Source organism: Pituophis catenifer, unplaced genomic scaffold (genome assembly GCF_029215685.1).
Source record: "Pituophis catenifer annectens isolate HBS135680 unplaced genomic scaffold, rPitCat1.0.hap2 SCAF_5, whole genome shotgun sequence".
Lineage (NCBI taxonomy): Eukaryota > Metazoa > Chordata > Lepidosauria > Squamata > Colubridae > Pituophis > Pituophis catenifer.
The window spans coordinates 61,134,541-61,156,770 of NW_027256885.1; the positions used below are offsets into that span (position 1 = coordinate 61,134,541).

The 22,230-nt window shown below is 43.8% G+C and overlaps 1 protein-coding gene across 2 annotated transcripts in view; it reads right to left on the reverse strand.

Annotated features, from left to right (window-relative positions):
* ATXN2L (ataxin 2 like) overlaps nucleotides 1–22,230 on the reverse strand; it is an 88,133-nt gene that overhangs the window by 45,732 nt on the left and 20,171 nt on the right. For both annotated transcript variants that reach the window (XM_070944511.1, XM_070944510.1), the window contains exon 8: nucleotides 8,125–8,325. In XM_070944511.1, the coding sequence (XP_070800612.1) occupies nucleotides 8,125–8,325 (201 nt within the window). The remainder of the gene's footprint in view (nucleotides 1–8,124; nucleotides 8,326–22,230) is intronic.

A 22,230-nucleotide genomic window follows, 5' to 3' on the forward strand; every position in this document is an offset into this window, starting at 1 on the left:
ATGTTAAATTGTATAAGTATATGGCCAATACTCTGTTCATAAAATATGCAAGTGAAAATGTAGGGGGGGGGGGGAAATCAATAAAACTTGATTAAAAAAAAATAAAATAAATCCTCATCCGAGAAGCTGTATGCAAAATGAAAGGGAACATATGAAGCAAAGTGCCACTTTCTGTTGCCTGTGCCTTCCCCGATCTCAGCTCTTTCGTCCCAGCGAGAGCTATGTTTCTGCTCGCTTTCTTTTCCTGTGCCTTCCCCAGGCAGCGATGGCTGGGGGCATGGGGGGGCAGCAGAGGCATCAGGGCTGCTCCCCCCCCCCAGCAAGCCGGGCCTGGAGGAGCGCGGAGAGTTGCAGGCGAGCGCCGGAGGGTCAGAAGACTTGCTCTGACGTCACCCCAACATGCATTCCCAGCACGCACTCCTCTGTCCCAGAGTAGGATTGAGTGGGGGGAAGGGAGTGGGGGGAAGGGAGCAGGGGGAAGGGTAGGAGGGAAGGAGAAGCCCAGCTGGCTTTCCTTTGATGTGGGGCAGGGGGAAGTCCCAATACCCCCTCCATGGCCTGCCCACTGCTCTCGCAGTGCCTTGCGCAGCACAGCAAAAGCACGCTTCACAATGGGGGAGACTGGATCCCCTCCTCCTCCTGGAGCCCATTAAAACACAATGCGACCCTGCCCCACTCGCCCCTGGCAACTCTCTCTCTCGAGGCAGAGAGCAGGTCGCGCCTCCAGCACCAACAAAGCTGGAAGTAGCCGCCCGCCATTTCCCACCAGTCAGGCAGCGAGAGAGAGACAGAGAGAGGGAGACAGATTCGGCTCTGTCCTCCTCTCTCCACCTTGCCCAGTTTTGCAAGGATTCAGCGGACACTGCCTTGGAGATTGGGGGGGGGGGGTGTTCGTCCCATACTTTGCCTGCCAAGAGTCTTCGGGGGCGCCCAGGGACTATATTTTCTGGCCACTTTGGACCGAGTTGCAGGATGCGTATGCGTGCCTGTGTGAGTGTGCTGCTGTCAGACCTGGAAGCCATCTTTTACATCTAGGCCTTAAGGCTTGCCACATTTACTGCTGTGGAAAATTGGGAGGGGGGATTGTATGGAGCATGGGTGATAGGTAGTCATAACAACATTCCTTTCTTAGAAAGTCAAGGCCGTCTTGCCCTGCACCTGGGAGGCTGGAACTAGACCAGTTGGGACCGTGCTGTAATTGGACCATGTGATAGACTTGTGGGTGTTGGGCAGGGACTTGAACTTTCCTTTGGGGTGGGGAAAGCCTGGAAGCTTTCAGATTCTGGTTTCCCCAGATGCGCCAATATGGTATCTCTAATAAAGTGTGACTTTGAGGAATTCCAAGCCTCAGAGTTTTCTTTCATTAGGGGTGCTGCTTGGGATGATACTTCTCTGAAGTGCGTGCGGTGATCTAAGGTGGCAACCACGTGGCGCTGTGATGTAACAGCCTGATAGTCACTCCTTTTGCAACGCAAGGTTTATTTTTGTATCTTTCCAGAGACAGAGAGAATGGGTGTTGGTCCTACCTGATACACCCTTTTTCGGCAGGAACGAGAGACTCCAGGCATGGGTATCACTCTGTCTTCTGGCTCTATGGACTGAGTTCAATCTTTGCACACGCTCCCAGATTCAACCATGTCCCACAAGGTTTCCAGGATACTGCACCTGCAATGACACCCCAAGGACACCTCCAAGACCAGACCCCCAAATCAGGGTGGGGCTGGAGTCTCTCATTCCTGCCGAAAAAGGGTGTATCAGGTAGGCCCAACACCCATTTTCCAACTAGGAACTCGAGACTACAGGCATGGGACTTACCAAAGCCAACAGTCCTCAAGGGTGGGAAGAGGTCTGGTCCTCCAATCCGGGCGTCTCCAACACACGTTGCAGAACCCTCCGTCCAAATGCAGCATCAATCCGGTAGTGTCGGATGAACGGAGAGGGAGATGACCACGTCGCCGCTCTGCAGATCTCTTCCACTGATGCTCTAGTCGCCCAGGCCGCGCTGGTAGCCGCACTGTGAGTTGAATGAGTGGTTATACCCCTGGGCCGAGGCAGTGACTGAGCTTCATAAGCTCTGGCGATAGTAGCCCTGATCAATCTGCCCACCGCTGAGCTGGTAAGCTTCAGCCCCATCGTAGCTGGCAAGAAGGATACAAATAAGGCCTCCGATCTCCTAAACGACCTTGTCCTCTTAATGTAAGTCTTTAATGCTCGTCTCACATCCAGCTTATGCCAGAGCTTTTCCCTGGGGTGAGATGGGCAAAAATCCGGAAGTACCAATTCTTGTGCCCGATGGAACCACGAATTAATTTTGGTCATGAAGGCCAGATCTAAACGTAGAACAACTCTATCCGCATGAAAGATACACAAGTCTTCCCTCACAGAGAGGGCCGCAAGCTCTGAAATGCGTCTGGCTGATGTAATGGCCACAAGGAAAAGAGTCTTATATGTTATGAAACTGAGGTGGACCTGCCTAAGCGGTTCAAAAGGTGTAGTAGACAACGCCTGTAACACCTTCTGGAGATCCCAGGTGGGATAACTGTGTACCACTGCTGGTCTTAAGTTAGTCGCCCCCTGAGGAAAATCCTTACATCAGGATGTTGAGCAACAGAAATTCTCCTCCCACACGATAACACTAAAGCTAAAGCAGCCACTTGCCTACGAAGGGTTGCTGATGATAACCCTTTCTCCAACCCAACTTGCAGAAACTCCAGAAGCTGCTGCACTGTTGCCTTGGTCGCCTGAATCCTCCACCCCGAGCACCACAAACAGAATGTTCGCCAGGTGGAGTTATAAATGCGTGCCATTGACGGGCGCCTGGCAGCCTGCATAGTCTCTGTCACGCTTGCGGTGAAATTTCTCCCTTGAAGCAATCGCCGCTCAACCTCCACACGGTTAAGTGAAGCCATTGAGGATCTGGGTGACAAACGGGTCCCTGAGAGAGGCAGACCCTGTCGGGTGGGATCTTCCAGGGCGGTGCGACCGATAGACTCACCAGATCCACAAACCACGGTCGCTGTGGCCAATGAGGAGCTACCAGGATGAGCTCTGCCCTGAAGTGAAGAATCCGACTGATGACCTTCGGAAGCAGTGCCAGAGGGGGCAAGGCATATAATAGGCCCTCGGGCCAAGGGCAATGAAGAGCATCTACTCCTTCCGCTCCCTGACACGGGAACCGAGCGAAAAACCGGGGTAGCTGGGCATTCGTCCGTGAGGCGAAGAGGTTGATGGTCGGCTGACCGAAACGTGTCACAATCTCCTGGAATAATGTTGGGTCCAGACGCCACTCTGACTGATCTAAGGCCTCCCTGCTTAGCCAATCTGCCCACGTGTTGTCCTGTCTGGCCAGATGTTCCGCTTTGATGGACCTCAAATTTTGCTCCGCCCAACGACAGAGCCTCTCTGCCTCCTTCATGAGAGTCTGGGATCGTGTACCCCCCTGCCTGTTTACATGGGCTTTTACTGTAATGTTGTCTGTCATAAGGAGTACATGGCGGTTCAAGAAGTAGGGCCTGAAGTGCCTGAGTGCCAAGTGTGCTGCTCTCAGCTCTAGCCAATTGATGCACTTCCGTGCCTCCGCCCGTGACCAAACACCCTGCACCATCTGATGCTGGCAATGAGCCCCCCATCCTACTAAACTGACGTCTGTGGTCACTGTGACTCTCTCCTGTACTAGGAAGTAATATCCCTGTGACAGCCATCAAGACATCCACCAGCTCAGGGATGCTCTGACCAACCCCGGAATCCTGACTTTGGTCCGTGACGTTGCCCTTCCTGACTTCTGAAACGGTAACATGAACCATTGCAGAGGCCTGGCGTGAAACCTCACCCAAGGCACAATCTCTATGCACAAAATCATCTTGCCTAACAGGGTGGAGAGCTGTGCTAAAGTCACTCTGGGTGCAGCCATCACCCGACTGGTCAAACTCTTGATGTCCTCCAACCTGTCCGGAGACAGGAACACCTGGCACTGAATGGTGTCTATAACCGCCCCTAGGTGAATGAGGCGATTTGTCGGGAGAAAATGGCTCTTCTCTATATTTATAGAGAAACCGTGAGCCTGCAGACATTGGACCGTGGTATTCAGATCCGACTCCGCCCGAGCTAGAGATGTTGACTGCACCAAAATGTCATCCAGGTAAGCCTGGAGACGAATCGGCTTGGACCTGAGTACCTCCCCCAATGCCGCCAGGATCTTTGTGAAGACCCTGGGAGCAGAGGCTAGGCTGAATGGAAACGCTCAGTATTGGAGATGTCTGCTGTCGTAATAAAACCTAAGGTACTGTCTGTACTCCCGATGAATTGGAATGTGCAGATATGCATCTGTGAGGTTGATCGAAGTCAAGAAGTCCCCCCTCCGGACATTTGCCAAAATTGACAGGAGGGAGTACATCTTAAACCTCCGATACCTCAAGAACTTGTTTAGGCCCTTCAGGTTTAGAATTGGTCGAAGTCCCCCCGAGGGTTTTTGTATGACAAAAAGCATTGAGTAATAACCCTTCCCCTGTTCTGATAAGGGGACGGGCTCCACTGCTGCTATGGCTATCAGATGCTGAATGGCTGTTTCCATACACCTTCTCTTTGTTACATCTCTTGACTTTGGGCAACAGACAAAAAACCTTGGGGGAACCGTAAGAAACTCTGGAGCTAAACCTGAAGTGATGGTCTCCCTTACCCATGCATCTGTGGTGGATTTCTCCCACTGGTCTGCAAAAAGGCCTAGCCGGCCACCAATGGGAGCTTCGAGCCTCCAGTCAACGGGACCTGCGAAAGGAACGTGAATTCCCTCCACGAAAGGAACGCTTGGGCTGACCTGCTCTGTTCCTATCTGATTGCCCCATCCCCGACTGATGTAAGTGCCCCGCTTGACTGCCCTGGCCTTGGTAAAACCATCTCTGACCTTTATAGAAACCTGCTCCCCCATAGGGACGAAAATAAGACCTCCGATCCTGCAAAGTAGATCGGGTGTCCGCCTTTCGTGATAAAGATGGGAGAACCTTCTTCCTGTCCTTTGGTTCAGATAAAAGGGGATCTAAAGCTGACCCAAATAACTTGGACCCTTTAAAGGGAACAGAGGCCAAGTGCCATCTACGCTTGGACTCTGCCTGCCAATTCTTTAACCATAAGAGCCTCCTAGCCGTCACCGTAGAAGTGATGGCTCGCGCTCCAAATTTCGCTGAATGTAGTGTGGCATCAGCTGTATACTCCGCTGCCGCCACTATCTTATTGAAATCTTGATGAGCTCTGAGATCTGAAACTGGTACCCTGTCCTGCATCTGTTTAAGCCACAACAGTGATGCCCCGGTGAAGAAGGATGCTGCCATGGCTACTTTGATCCCCCAGGCCACCGCCTGGTGAGCCCTCTTAAGAGCCTGCTCTAACTTACGGTCATCCAGTTTTAGCACCTCTTCTGGCTCGGCTAAGGTATCTGAGGAAGAGGACAATGCTAGCACCGGTTCATCCACATCCCGGATATTCAGGAGCTCCGTGAGAACGGGTGTGGTGTTATAAAATCTCCTTTCATAAGAAGAGGAGCTGGTATGAGTTCCTGGTGAATCCCACTGTTTCTTAATCATGTCTAGAAACATCTGGGGAGCTGGTATAATATCAGTTTCTGCAACCGGTTCTGAAAACAGTAAATCTGCTGGATCCTGTTCTGCTCTAACCCCCGTCTTTTCCGAAGTACCCTGCTTTGTGGTGACCTTAGCCTTCATGAGCAAAGCCTTAAAAAGATGTGGTCTAAAGAACTCCTTGAATACAGGCTGTTCCGGTAACAGACCTTCTTCCTCAGATAATTCCTGATCCCACTGCTCAGAAGCACCTGCTAATGAGCCCTCTGACTCTGAAGAGGAAAATGAGACCTCAGATTCCAATTCTGGCTGTGACCTAGTTGGTCTCTGTTCAGAACTCTGTGGCTTAACCACCTCCACATTCTTCCGCTGTGATCTTTTGGACCTAGCCTGACCAGCTGCAAAGCCCCGCTGCACTGCCTCAGCAATCCATTGCTGCACAATCGCAGGCATCTCAACTTCCTGTCCAGCGGCCTGACCCTCTGGTTGAGGTGCCACCGCAGGTGAAGGAGATAGACTCTACTCCTGTTCCTCTACCTGCTCTCTTTCCAAAGGTGGAGGAGATAATTCTCTAGACACTAACAAACTGGTAGAAGGCCCTGGTTCTGCTAAATCAGAATCGTGAACAGGCTGTGGACTATCTAAATGTCTACGCTTTGCTGCTGCCTTTTGACTCTTTGCCACTTGCTGTTCTAAAACATCATGTAATCTCTTCTCTGCCCTTTTCTGCGCTCTTGATGGGCGCGTGAGAGCCATAGCCTTGGCCTTGATCTTTGCTGCTGCAGTCTGACTGCCAGAGTTAGACCCATGGCCACTATTAGTGCTGCGGGTAGATCTTCTGTGAGACTCTCCACTGCTCTCCATACTGTGTCCAAAAAAACACCTTAAATCTCTATTCCACCAGTATTACAAGGAATAATCCTCAACTGCAGAATAGATGAAACAGCCTCACTTGATCTGAAGAAAAACGATCCTTTGAGGCAAAATACGTAGATCAGAAGTGGAGCTGAAGTAAGGAATCAGTCTAGTTCTCCAGTTCAAAAGAGGGGGAAAAAGGCCTGTGCAGGCTACACACCACTGCACTATGGCCCTCCCCTCCCCGGTCAGCAAACTGTGACCAGGCCTCCTCTTCACCTCAGGGGAATAGGACCCGGGTCCGGGCTCCTTTGTGCGTCCCTGAGGGCTTAAGCTGCACTAGAGGGCCGAGAACCCAAACTCTATGGCAGCTGCTGCTCCATGCCTTTAAAATAGGGGAAAACAAAATGGCCGCCCGTCTGGTGGCCTCCTCAGCACTATTTTGGCGCCAAAATGCCCAAAGTCCTCTAAATGGTGCTTCCAACCCCCTCCTTACTACTCCCAGCCTCGGAGGGTAGGTGGTAAGGGCACAAGGCAGTAATGGCTGAATCCCGATGTCCACTCCCTGATCAGAGCCCACAGGTGGCTCTGCGCTTCCCAAAATGGCGGCCCTTTCTTCTAACCACCAAACAGCTGAGATCCCCTCGCCTAATGCTCTGCCAGCAAAGACGACAAAAATAAATTTAAAGCTGGGCACAGATGCAGCCAGGGGTCCTCATCCGAGGAACCCCCCTCTCACGACGATCTTTCTTCAGTGTGCGCGCCCGATGGCCGCCCAACTCTTCAAACCTTTTAAAAACGCAAGGAACCCCCACAAGGGGAAACAAAACAAAACAAAACAAAAAAAAATTAAACCAGATCTGACTAAATTTAACAAGAGAGAGAACTCTAAATCCGTCCAACCGAGCTCAGGACTGAGTTGAATCTGGGAGCGTGTGCAAAGGAGGGCGTCTCTTTAAGATTGAATTCAGTCCATAGAGCCAGAAGACGGAGTGATACCCATGCCTGGAGTCTCGAGTTCCTAGCTGGAAAACGTGGTCGAATTTCCTTACAGTTATTCCCTGGGTGTGTGGGTTGGGAAGTGGAGGTGGGGAGTGGGAGGGCGGGAGCAAGGGGGGAAGGGAGAGAAAGAAAGAGAGAGGGAGGAGGGAGAGAGGAGGATGAGAGGGAGACAGAAAGAGAGAGATGAGAGAAAGAGATGGAGACAGAAAAAGAAAGATGAAACAGAAACAGAAAAAAAGAGAAATGAGAGAGAGGGAGAGGGAGAGGGATATAGAAAAAGAGAAAGATGAGTGATATGGAAGGAGGGAGAGGGAGATAGAGAAAAAGAGATGAGAGAGAGATACCTATTTCTCATAGAAAACACAGGGAGCCACAAAACCTGGGTAGGCGTGGCTGGGAGGGGTCATGTGACTGGGCGAGAGTGAGTGATGTTGAGTTGGCCACACCCACCCAGGTTTTGTGGCTCCGTGTTTTGTTTTCTGTGGGAAACGGGCCCAAGTGGCTCTTTGAGTGTTTAAGATTGCAGACCCCTGGTCTATCCAAAGGTTATTTTGTATTCGTTTTGAATCACCCTAACAAATGCTGCCTGAGCTATGCAGAATAGCTAATATACAAATTATAAAATAATTGATATCATTGATATTAGAATAGATTTAAATACATATTTGCATTCATTTCACCAATGCTGCAAACTTACCTGGAAGCCAAACTAGGGCTGTCTCTTCCAGACACTTGTCTTTGCACTGAACTGTGCTTCTCTTCTTCTGTGCGCCCATCATCATTTTCCATTGCAATACGCAGTCTATACTGTGGGCTTGACTCAATTTCTCGTGCCAGCTGTGCAGCTCTGGCCTCTCGTTGCCGAAAAGCCTCTGTGTTATCTTTTTCAAGAGGGATTCTATCATGAAAAAATGGGCCATTGGAAGAGGGGGAAAAAGGAAATACAGCAAATAAATTCTACTGAGCTATCCAAAACAACAAAATAAACTTGTTTTATTGTAGATGCACCAACACCTCTTAATTTGTAACATGGCAAAAGACATCTCAGATCCCAACAGTTCAAAGGTTTTGATTGAACTTCCTAGAGTTTGTAAATTTCAGATCCAGAACTAACTCCAATAAAGTTCTGGATGCTTATTACTTATTGCATAAATCCAAACATTGCATTTTGGGTAAAATTGGATTTGGTTGGTGACATGCTACTGCAGGTATTGGTGACATACTGGCCAAAATGTGCCCAAACTGACCAGTAGAGTTCTTACCATTAACAGAGACAACAGATGGTAACATGATTTGCTCCTTCTTTCAATAAAAAGGTGTTATGCGAAAGCATTAAATGATGAAAGGCATAACAGGTACATGAGGTCATTTGTTGACCATGAAACATGAAGATTCTGATTTGGTGTCAGCCCACGTCGTCGGGGCTGTCATTCCGGTGGGAACGGAGGGAGACAGTGTGTAAAGCCCACGTTCCTGCCCGGATATCTTGCCTTGCCATCAGTTGCCTCCTCCTACATACAGACGGTGGAATCCTCTTCCTTCAGCTGTTCACAGGGCCTCCAGCTGAGGGCGGATAGGACTGCACTTGAGTGGATGAGGTGCCAGCTGCGTTAGCCAGCATTAATGGAGGCTTACCAGACCTATCCCAATCGGAACGGCCCCAACGAACCAGGACTAATTGCACTGAATTACTGGCTGGAGGAAGGCAGCTGGAGCCCTCCAATCAGCACAGGAATTTGGAGTGGAATCTGGGGGAGGAGTAGCGCTAGGTTTAAAACGGGAAGGGAAAGCACGATAAGGTTAGAGCTGACAATATTTCACTGTAATTGCACCGGGTGATTGTCGGAGCGTGCCGAATTTAGGAAGATAAAACTTTAGAACAACATCCACCCTGTTGTCTGTGATTTATTTTCTTATCCTGATTCAGAACCTGAAATTTGGAATATAAGAGGAAAATAAATTAACCAAAGGAAGAAAAATAGGTATGCTGTATTTGTGAAACAAAAAAAAGAAAAGAAAAAAAAGGGGGGGGGGGATAATGTAACTGATCTGATTCGGTGAGGTGTTGATGGATATGTATGAAGTGAAAATGTAGATTTAATTATGAACAAAAGAACTAATATGTCAAACAGTATGAATTGGTGCTGTATTAACATAAAACCAAAGTTAATTAATTTTGGAAAGAGTACTTAAAAATTTAAATGGGAATGACAACATAAGTCAAAAGTGAAACTGAAATGATCAGCTAGGGTTGGTTGGAGATATGAATGTACATGTACTTTGGACTTCCGGCGGTGACGTTTCGTGGAGTGGGTGAGGGTGCTTTTGACAGCTCCCAAAAACCCAGCTAATTCCTGATTTGGAGCCCCGTCAATGGCATTTCCAGGCTCGGAGGGTCTGGAATATTAAAGGGGAAGGCTTTGATTCTCGGGCGAGACGCTAGCACCCTGGAGAAAGGAAGCCGGACCCCTTAAATCCTGCAGGGAAAAATCTGCCTTTAAGGCAGATCAGGAGTGATGGTGGCCGCCTTAGTGAGGAAGTAAAGAGTGGTATCAGCGGCAGTGATCGTTTGAAAGCGGAGAAAGAAAGTAAAAGTGACACTTAAGAAAAAATTTACGAGAGAGATGCGGGGAGCAGAGAAAGCGGCAATCGAGAGGGAGTGTGCTTAAAAGGAGGCGATCGAACGAAGACAGCAAAGACGGCGGAAGCAGTGAAAGCAGAAGCAACAAAGAAGATACAAAGTAACAACTACGATTACTGTGACAGAAGACGGAAAAAGAGTAAATAAATACGGTGATTTTTGGAACTAAGATTAAAACTGATAACTTTCCTTTCTTTAACTGATAAAATTGGTGTAGGTGGACTGAGAATATTGGGAAGAAAACTGTGGACAGAAAATTAAAAATAGACAATTGAATTCGGTGGATTTATAAATACCAGGAAATACAGTGGAATGTAAATTGGTGTAAGACTGAGAAGTGGGACAGATCGGATAGCAGAGTGAAGAGGGGCAAGGGTGAGAATAATAAAATGGAGAAGCTGATGCAATAAGGTGTGGAAGAACCGGAAGAAGGCAGTCTTAAAAAAAAAAAAGGAATTCTAAAGAGAGAAATTTGCTGTAAAAGATTGAACTTTGGTGTGAGTATTATTTTTGAAATTGTAACTGGATTATTTCTGAAATAGTAATTGTAAATTGGAGAAGGGGGGCTTTCTGTTTTGCTGAAAAGGCTTTATTGTGATATAGAAAATTAAGAGTTGAAGGGGAATATATATATAGGAAGAAAAAAGGGAAAAAGGGATTGTTTAAAACAGGGTAAAATTTCGAAATAGAAAATAGTATTAGAAAACTGTAATTAAAATTCAAGGATTAAAGGGTTTAAATATTAAATAATAACAAATAGATAGCAATCATAAGTGAGAGGTCCTAAGATTAGTTAAATTGAATTGTAACAGGTCAGAGTGATATCTAAATCTTTTTATGAAATTGTGGAGGAACCTGACAAGAAATTTAATAATGTCAACAACAACAACAAAAACTGGAAAAAAAACTGTATCAACCCCAACCTTGATGCCTTCCCCCACAACCCAGCGTTCGATTGAAAGTATGCTGGGAAAAGAAAAAGATAAGAAGGAACCAACCAACGATGAGTACTATGCAGACCATGCTACAAACGATTCAAGAGACTTTAATGAAATCTCAAGAAAAGATGGCAGATCACCAAGAGGAAGCTAGAAGATTCCATAAAGAAATTAAAAATGAAATAGGAGAATTAAAGGAAGATCTAAAGAGTATGAAGGAGAAGATGGAGAATATTCAACAAACAGTAGTAGAGAACGAGCAGAAAGTCAAAAAAATAGAATCTAAAGTAGACTTATTGGATCTGAAACTAGAAATGGCAGAACAGGATGCTCGACAAGCAAATAAAGAATTGGCTGATTCTATCGCATTTTTAGAAATGGAGAAAGCTTCCTTCTATTTGCGTTTTCAGAATGTGGCGGAAGAGAAAGAAGATTTGGAAGGGAAGATGAGCGAAATAATATCAGAACTAATACAAAGAGATAAAGAGGAGGTAATAGACTCGATAGACGAAACATTCCAAGTACATAATAACTATATTAGAAGACATCGATTGGCACGAGAAGTACACATTAGGTTCAGTAAAAAAGCAATGAGAGATGAAATATATAAAAAATCTAGAGAGGAAACAATATCTTATAAAGGAAAAGAGATTATTATATTAAAGCAAATTCCACGGAGAATACGAGACCAAAGAAAACAATATCATCAGCTGACATCCCAACTAATACAACACAAAGTGATGTTCCGATGGATTATGCTGGAAGGAATCCTTATCACGTGGCAAGATAAAAAATTCAAAATTAACTCAGTAGAAAAAGCACAGGAGTTTTATAAAAATTATTTGGAATACGAACAAGTAAGGACGAATTAGAAAGTAAAAGTCAAGAAGAGGAACAACAAGAAGAAACAGAGAGAAAGAATCAAAGAAAGCTCAAGAAAAAGAATGAGAAGAAAGAGAAGGAGCAAGAGGAAGAGTTAAGAGAGAGACAAGAAATACAAAAAAACAAGTACAGTAAGGGATGGAAGAAGCAATATCATTATTTTCCGTGAACATTAATGGTTTAAATATACAGAAGAAAAGAACACAAACATTCTCAAAATTAAAGAAGTTAGACATAGATATTATTTGTTTACAAGAAATTCACATTAAAAAAGGTTTTCAAAAATTATTGAAAAGTAAGAAATTAGGGAAATTATATGTGTCTCTATCTCAACAAAAAAAAAAAGGGAATAGCAGTGTACATAAAATCAGAATTAAAGTATGCGGATGATGAAGGCAGAATTTTGATGGTCAAATTAGATACCGAATCCAAACAATTTTTATTAGTCGTGATATATGCCCCAAATTCAAATCAGCAAGAATATTACAAAAGACTACATAATAAAATAGTAGAACAGGAGATAGAAAACATTTGTATAATAGGAGACTATAATGCCATAGTGGATAATAAAAAAGACTATCATAGTGAGAAGAAAACCAAAAAAAAAGAAATATTACCAAAAGAGTTTTTCAATATGACACAAGAATTAGGTTTAAAAGATACCTGGAGAGAAATCAATAAAGAGAGGCAATACACTTATTATTCACATCCACATCAGTCTGTTCTGTCCCCAACCACATGCACACACACCAACAGACGTTCAAGAGTTAAAGACCAAACCAGCCGGCAAAATCCTTTTCCTTAAGATAACGGAACTTGGCAACAACCTAGTGGCTGCCTGCCAAGAGTTTATTATTTACGAAGAGGAGAGATAACTTCTCCCCACTTCTGATACATCCAAAGAAACAGCTCAATAATTACGGAGGTAATCAAGTCCAGAGATAATCCAGCTAAGTCTTATAGCAAAAGTCCGGCAATGCAGAATGGCGTGGAAGCTTTCAGCTTTGTTCGTCACAAGGTTTGACTGGCCACCACACTCCCTTTTATATCCTGTGGGGTGTGGTCCAGTGACTCAGCCTAATCTCAGGCACGCCTTTTCTTCTGTTGCGCGCGCTTATCTCTGCGACGCTGGCATGGATCCAGCCAAGACTCATTACCCTCATCACTGTCCATCTGTGGCTGCATGGATGTGCTTGGCCCCGGCCCTATCTCTTGCCCTTTGGCGGACACCGAAGGCCTTGCCAGAGAGGAGGGTCCTGGAGAGGGAGGCCTTGCCAACTCCTCTTCTTCACTCTCGGAGTCCTCTCCTGCCGATGACAAAGGCTCAGGTAACGGAGCCACAACAGTCTTGGTCCAGGATCGACATGGCCTGGATGTCAACACAATTGCAATTGGAAATTGAAAAAATAGATATTGGATTAAACGAATGGGCAGGCCATAACCCTATAACAATTCATTGGAAGGGACAAAAAAGATATAAAAGGTGGACTCTAAATCAATATGTATGTAAGGAGAAAGAATATAAATTACGAATGGAAAAAGAAATAGAGATCTTTCTGAGCATAAATAAAAAAGAAGATACCTCCCCTCAAAATCTCTGGGATACTCTAAAAGCCTACATCAGAGGGGTCTCGATCACATATATTGCAAAGAAAAGGAGAGAGAAAAATCAACAACAAAATAATCTACAGGAAGAACTCCAAAAATTAGAAGAAAAATTATATAAAGATCCCCAAAACAAGAAAATTAAAGAGGAAAGAAGGATAATTAAACATAAATTAAATTTGATTACACAGGAAGAAGTAGCCTGGAAAATAAAGATAGTGAAGCAAAATTATTTTGAGCATGCAAATAAAATAAGTAGGTGGTTAGCCTACAAATTGAAAAAAGAAAAGGACAAAAGAATGATACAATGCCTGAAAGATGAAGAAGGGGCAATTCGATACAGAAAAGAAGATAAAAAACGAATAATCTATAATTTCTCTAAATTATATACACAAGAAAAAAAAGAAGAATCGGAAATTAAAAAATACTTGGAGGAAATAAATGTTTGTAAATTGACAGACGAACAAAAAGAAATATTGAACAGACCAATTTCTGAAATTGAATTTGGGATGGCTATAAAAAGACAAAAAAATAAGACCCCAGGCCCTGATGGATTACCGAACTATATAAAAATATAATAAACCCAATAGGAGGGCTAATGTTAGAAATATTTAATGATGTCTTGCAGGAGACAAACATTCCAAAATCATGGTCAGAGGCATTAATTACACTTATACACAAGGAAGATTCGGACCAACAACTAATACAAAACTACAGGCCTATCTCTCTATTGAATTCTGATTATAAAACATTTATGTCAATAATTGCAGAAAGACTAAAAACGATTCTGAATAAGCATATTCATCCGGACCAAAGCGGATTTTTACCAGGACACCAAATTAAAAATAATACACGTATGATAGTTGACATATTAGAGTATTACAAAATACACTCTGAGAAGCAAATTTCTCTGGTTTTCCTTGATGCACAAAAAGCTTTCGACAATTTGAACTGGAAATTTATGACAAAATTGATAAGGAAAATGGAATTTGGACAAAAATTTGGAAAAATGGTTGAAAAAATATATTCAAAACAAACAGCAAAAGTAATGTTTAACCAAGACACGACGGAGGGATTTGAGATAACAAAGGGAGTAAGACAAGGTTGCCCACTCTCCCCACTTCTTTTTATTCTATCACTGGAACCACTCTTAAATAGAATTAGGGAAGATCAAGAGATTAAAGGTTTGAGAAATAAGAATGAGTATAAAATTCAAGCCTATGCAGTCGATATGGTTTTTATAATTGAAGACCCGCTAAAATCAGGCCCTAAATTGATTAGAAAAGTAGAGGAATTCGGTGCAGTGGCAGGTTTAAAAATAAATAAAAATAAATAAAAATTATTAACCAAAAACTTTACAAAAGAACAGGAGATAGAATTAGAAAAGACTATGGATATACAAACTACCAAAAAAATAAAATATTTGGGAATCTGGCTGACCGCAAGAAGCTCATCAATCAAAAAAGAAAATTATGATAAATTGGTTTGGCAAATTGAGAAGGATTTGGAAAATTGGACAAAGCTGCAAATTTCATGGACAGGAAGAGTGGCGGCAATAAAAATGAGTATCTTGCCCAAAATTTTATTCCTCTTCCAGGTTATACCGATTAGAATGGATTTTTTTTTTTTATTTATTAAACAGAATGACTACAAAATTTATTTGGCAAGGGAAGAAAGCCAGAATTAGATTAAAAGTATTATAAGACACAAGAGACAGAGGATGAATAGCCTTCCCGGACTGGGAGACCTATTACCAAGCAGCTGGCTTAGTCTGGATAAAGGAGTGGATAGAATTAGAAAATAAAAGACTTTTAATATTAGAGGGACACGATCTTCATGTAGGGTGGCACGCATTTCTATGGGGGGGGAAACAGCACACACATGGATACTTCAAAAGATATGTAATTAGGAACTCACTCTTAACTATTTGGAACAAAATTAAGAAACATCACTATATAGGAGTACCGTCCTGGATCTCTCCAAAAGAAATATTAACACACCCAAATTTACTAGACTGGTCCAAAATTATTAGATATAGGGATATTGTTAATGAAGGGGGAACCCTAAAAGCAAAACACGAATTGGAACAGGATTTAGGTAGAGAAATACAATGGTGGTGATACCTACAAATAAGATCAAAATATACTGAGAAGAAAACGGATCAAATTAGAGTAGAACTAACCGACCTTGATAAAATTCTGTTAAAGAATGAACAAAAATTAATTAGTAAAATATATAAATTTCTATTGCGGTATAAACTGGAAGAGGAAACCGTGAAAGAAATAATGATCAAATGGGTCCAAAATTTTAATTATTCGATAGAGTTGGAGAAGTGGGAGAAGATGTGGAAAACAAATATGAAATTAACAATCTCAACTGGTCAGTGGATGAATGATCTTGAGATAGGGGAGATAGTGACTGAGCCCTTGTCATGGTCAGATCATTCCCTTCTTAGGCTTGACTTTCTAAACGCCACACCCTGCCGCAGGGAGGCGGAACAGACTAGGTGGTTCCGCCCCAGGCGCCTGATGGATCCTGATAGGTTCCAGACGGAGCTTGGGACATTTCCTGAGGCTCTGACTCATGGCTCGGCTGAAGAGCTGGTGGCCACCTGGGACAGGGCGGCCGCTGGCGCTTTGGACCGAGTCGTGCCTTTGCGGCCTCTGACCCATCACCGAGTTTACCTGGCTCCTTGATTCTCCGGGGAGCTGAGGGAGATGAAGTGCCGGAAAAGACTCCTGGAGAGCGGTTGGAGGACCAGCCGTTCCGAATCTGACCGAACACTGGTGAGGTCTCATATTAAGACCTACCTAGTGGCGATAAAAGCGGCAAAATGTAACTATTTTTCCGCTCTTATCGCATCTGCAGACAACCGCCCAGCTGCCCTGTTTAGAGTGACCCGCTCTCTTCTCCATCTGGGAGCGCGGGAGGATCCCTTGCAGGGTTGGGCTGAGAATTTTGTGCAGTATCTGCATGATAAAATCACTCAGATTCGGGAAGGCTTGGTCTCTGACTGGGTAGGTACAGGCGGGATGATGGCGGCAGGTCTTGAGAATGTCATTTGGGAAGAGTTTGACCCTGTGGCTCCCGAGGACGTGGACAGGATTCTGGGATGGGTGAACGCGATCACATGCTTATTGGACCCGTGTCCCTCCTGGTTGGTGCTGGCCTCCCAGGAGGTTACGCGAGGCTGGCTCCAGGGGATTAACGCTTCTCTGAGTGAGGGTGTCTTGCCTTCCGCCTTGAAAGAGGCGGTGGTGAGGCCCCTCCTCAAGAAGCCCTCCCTGGACCCAACTGTTTTGGCTAACTACCGTCCAGTCTCCAACCTTCGCTTTGTGGCGAAGGTTGTTGAGAGTGTGGTGGTGCGACAGCTTCCACGGTACCTGGATGAAGCTGTCTATCTAGATCCGCTCCAGTCCGGCTTCAGGCCTGGGCACAGCACAGAAACGGCATTGGTCACATTGGTGGATGATCTCTGGAGGGCTCGTTCCTCTATCCTAGTCCTGTTAGATCTCTCAGCGGCTTTTGATACCATCGACCATGGTATCATGCTGCGCCAGTTGGAGGGGCCGGGGGTGGGGGGCACCGTTTTACGGTGGTTCTCCTATCTCTCGGACCTGTCGCAGTCTTGCGCACCTTGCGCTTTGGTAAAATTATCAGCTATATTGTCTTCCGACATACAATATTCCAACTTAACCATGTTGCTTTGGATACACTGACGAACAGATACCGAATGTCAGTATACTTAGATGTAGTTTTAACTGCCAAATTTGTTGCCATTTTTATAGCAGCTTGGTTGTCCTCATGTATTACAATTGGATAATCCATCTTTAAACCAATATCCATCATTGTTTGTAATAAATCAAATCAGTACAAACTAGTGACAAACATGAGAATTCTGCCTCCATAGTAGATAGACTAATATGTTTTTGACGAATTGATTTCCAGCCAATCAAACAATTGTCTAACATGATAGCTATACCCGATGTGGACTTTCTTGTGGTCACATCAGTAGCAAAACTGGCATCAGCATATGCACTTAATACTAAATCATTGTTAGGTTCTAGATACAATGCATAATGCATCGTCATTTTCAGATATCTTAATACAGTGGTCCCCAACCCCCGGTCCGCGGACCGGTGCCGGGCCGTGGAGTACCTGGCACCGGGCCGCGCAGCGGCCGGGGGACATGAACGCTGCAGCGCAAAGGCTCCTGGGCCGTGCGCAAAAGCTCCTGGGCCGTGCGCAAAGGCTCCTGGGCCGTGCGCAAAGGCTCCAGGGAAGAGAGCCCCGCGCAGGTACGCACGTGTGGCCCAAAGCCCCCACCCCTGCGCGCGCTCAGCGGGCCACGGTAAAATTATCAAAGGCTGATTGGTCCGCGGCGATAAAAAGGTTGGGGACCACTGTCTTAATATACGCTTTGCGGCCTGCCAATGCCTATCAGTTGGCTCTGCATTATATCTCACTAATTGGTTTACTCCAAATGAAATATCAGGTCTTGACCAATTGCTTATATAAGATAAACTACCTATAAGAGACTGGTAGATCTCCTTACTGAATTTAGGACTTTGGATTTCTCCTTGTTGAAAATCCTGTGCCATAGGCGTTTTAGCTGGCTTACATAGCTCCATGCCATAATGTTTCAACATTTGGCTTATTTTGCTAGACTGAGATATTTTATAACCTCTAGCTGTTTGATTGATATCTAAACCCAAATAATGCCTAATATTTCCTAAATTTCTAATCTTAAATTTGGTTTCTAACTGTTTAACAATATCTATGGCTTCCTTGTCAGTTTTGGTTATGGCTATATCATCTGTAAACAATAACAAAAATGATACTACACCATTATTTTCTCTTTTAAAGAGACACTTATCCGCTACACCTTCATGAAAACCGATCTTATTTAGCTCTTTCACTATACATTGGTTCCACTCAAACCCTGATTGTCTCAAACCATAAAGGCTTTTATTTAACTTCCAACAATCAGTGTGGTTTTGTGTTTCAACTCCTAAAGGCTTCTTCATATAGATGGTGTGTCTCAATGGAGCATGCAAGTATGCTGTCTCTACATCTATATGGTTAATACTATATTTATGCTTAGCCGCCCACACTAGCATTGTTCTTAAAGTACTCGCACGTAAACTAGGAGCAAAAACCTCATCAAAATCCTTTTCGGTCTGAGAAAAACCTTGAGCTACAAGGCGAGCTTTATGGGTTACTGTCCCATCTATGCTTTTCTTAATTTTGTAAACCCATCTACAACCTATTAATTTTTCACCAGGTGGCAATTTCACAGTTTTGTAAACACCTAACTTAGTTAAAGAATTAATTTCCTTATTCATTGCTCTCAGCAACGTTTCCTTGTGCATTTACTCTGCTGGTTGGTAACACCAACCTTACTTACTCATTGCCTCCTTCCAAGCATTCTGCTCCTTTTCAGGATAAAGCCTGATATCTTCATAACTTGAAGGTTCAATATTAACTTGGCAAACTACAGTTGCTTTATATCGATCAGGTGGATGCTTTTCCCTAGTAGATCTCCTAGGTAAAACAGGACTTACAGCAGATTGTTCATCTGACTCCTCCCCTAAAACTGCATCCTCTAAACCTACTTCCTGTTCTTCCTCCTTGATAGAGGATTTTACATCATCTAAATCCTCAGGAATATCATCAGGAATATGATGCTCTATACTAACAGTATTATTATCATGTCTATAATCTACACGCTCTAGTTTATCCCATCCTTCGTGCTCTAGAAATTTAGCACTTGCACTACAGTAAACACTAGTAGTTCCCTGTGCCCAAAATCTAAAAGATCTATGATTTGATTCATAGCCAACAAAAAACATTTTTCTGGCTCTTTGTTGATCCTTTCTCCTTAAACTAGATGGAATATATACCCAAGCTGGGGTTCCAAATGTGTGTAAGTAACTAAGATTTGGTTTCCTCCCATGCCATAAGGTGAATGGTATTTCACCTGTAGAGGAATGAACCACGTTGTTTAACACATGGTTAGCACACATAACAGCCTCACCCCATAAATTTTCAGGCAAACCAGAATCTGCCAACATAGTTCTAGTCATGGCTTGTAATGTTTGACCTCTTCTTTCGATATAAGAATTGTGCTCTGATCTGTACGGAGCAGACCGTTTATGCTGGATCCCTGCATCCTGCAAAAACTTTTCCAATCTTTGGTTGGTAAATTCTGTACCATTATCAGTCACTAAGCATTTAACTTTAAATTTCTGTTTCCTTTCCACAAAACGTAGCCAGTTGTTAATATGCTGGAATGTTTCACTTTTTGTTTTCATTAAATAACAGAATCCATATCTTGAATAATGGTCTACTATGCTTAGAATATAGCAGGCACCTCCTATGCTAGGTTTCTTGGGTCCAATTAGGTCTACAAACACTACCTCTAATGGATTTTTGGTTTTAAAACCATTAACACCATTTGCTGGTGTTACCCTACTTTTCTGCTGACTACAGGCATTGCAATTCAGATATTTACTACATGCTTGTAGTTTTATCCCTTCAGATAACTGAACTGTTTTCTTTAATGTCCTGAAATTTAAATGCCCAAGTCTCCGGTGTAACAGATGAATACATTCATCATGTGGTTTAACATTCTTATAAACAGACTTAGATTTAGCCACCAATACTGGGTTATCCCTTAAAACAAATAAATCATTTTCTAAACTTGCAGTAACAATTTTGCCATCTTTCTTAATAAAACACTTATCATTTTTAAATGTTACTGTAAACCCAAATTTCAGTAATGATTTAACAGATAATAAATTGAATTTTAACCCAGGAATATATAACATAGACAATGGTTCATTACTAAATGACCAACGAGCAATACCCTCTCCAGCTACCTTAACTTTCCAGCCATTTGCTAGTTTAACATGTTGGTTACTCTTCTCCATTTTAACAAAAAAAAATTCTATTCCTAGAAATAGATTGAGAAGCACCACTGTCAACAACCCAACAATCCTGGTTAACATCAGTAGTTGAACTGGATATAGCTAAATTACAACCCTTCTTGGGTCTAGTATTGTTCCTAACAGACATTTTCTTATTCTTACAATATTTAGCTATATGCCCTTTAGCCCCACAAGCAAAACAACGTTTTACAAAATAGGCAGTTGAATATATTTTTTCTTCTTTTGGTTGTTGCAGTCTCAACTGATTCCTTTCTTGTCTTCTTTTGGATTCTTCCAATAACCTACCGGTTATGCCAGCCAATGTCAGTTCATCTCTGGACAAAACCTCTAACGAAGAAACAGTCATCATAACTATCGTTCAATGAAGAAAGAATTATATAAACTTGTTGTAGTTCTGAGAAAACAAGTTCCTTTTCATGCAGCTCAACTTGGTCCAACACCTAGCAGCAGACTCATCACCACGAATATGGACAAGCTGCTGGTCACCCAGTGTTAGTCCAATAATGCAAAGAGCTCGTTCATTGTCTCTGTTAAACTTGGCTAATATCTTCGCATCTTCCTCATCAGCAGGATTCCATGCTGTTACATCCGGTGGATTATTAACTATGTCCCACAGTCCTTCTCTACGCAGAAGTAGATTACATTTTGCAGACCAGGATACATAGTTTGTTCCATCCAGCCGGGTTATCATGGAAAAAATTACTGCTTGTTCTAGTGCCATCTTCACTTGGATTGTTTATCACAAACACAGTTTGTTCTATTCACATTAACTGTCAGTTTAGCTCTTAACAATCCTAGTTAGTTCTGGTTGGCTCTGGGCCCATAACCAATGTTAAGGATATTGGTGTTGTGTTACCAACCAGCAGAGTAAATGCACAAGGAAACGTTGCTGAGAGCAATGAATAAGAGATACGCAAACTGGTTTATCAAAAGCTTACTTTATAATAGAAAAACAGTCTCATAGTCTTTAAACAAATTCCAAGTCTTTGCCAGTAAATCAGTCCAGTAGTTACAGAATCTTCTTACCCAACAAACAGTAGTTGGTTAGAATAACAAACTCACTCTGGTTCACAAACCACGATGGTTGCAGATCCATCAAACGATGATTAGCAGATAGCAACTCCTCTCAATGGTAGCTTATCATAGCAGCTTCATCATCTAACTGAATAAGTTACAGTACCTTGCTTAAATACTCACAACCAGTCATTACCTAATTACAGCATGACTCAGCATTACAATGAATACCTTTAAAGTAACATAATACATTTACAGATTAAAGTTACAGTACACTTATATTACCTGGACAACATAGTTAGGCTCAAACCATATACTAACAGGGCTTTTTATCAGGTTCGCCTGATTCGCCAGTTGCGTCCCTTTCTGGATTGGGACTCCTTACGCACAGTCACTCAGGCACTCGTCACTTCTCACCTGGACTACTGTAATGCTCTCTACATGGGGCTCCCCTTGAGGAGCATCCGGAGGCTCCAACTGGTGCAGAATGTGGCTGCACGGGGGATTATGGAAGCGATGGGGCGCTCCCATGTAACACCTCTCCTGTGCGAGCTGCATTAGCTCCCGGTGGTCTTCCAGGTGCGCTTCAAGGTGTTGGTGACCACCTTTAAAGCGCTCCATGGCTTAGGGCCTGGGTACTTACGGGACCGCCTTCTGCCACCGAAAGCCTCCCACTGGCCAGTACGCTCCCACAGAGAGGGACTCCTCAGGGTGCCATCAGCCAGGCAATGTCGGCTGGCGACCCCCAGGGGGAGGGCCTTCTCTGTGGCAGC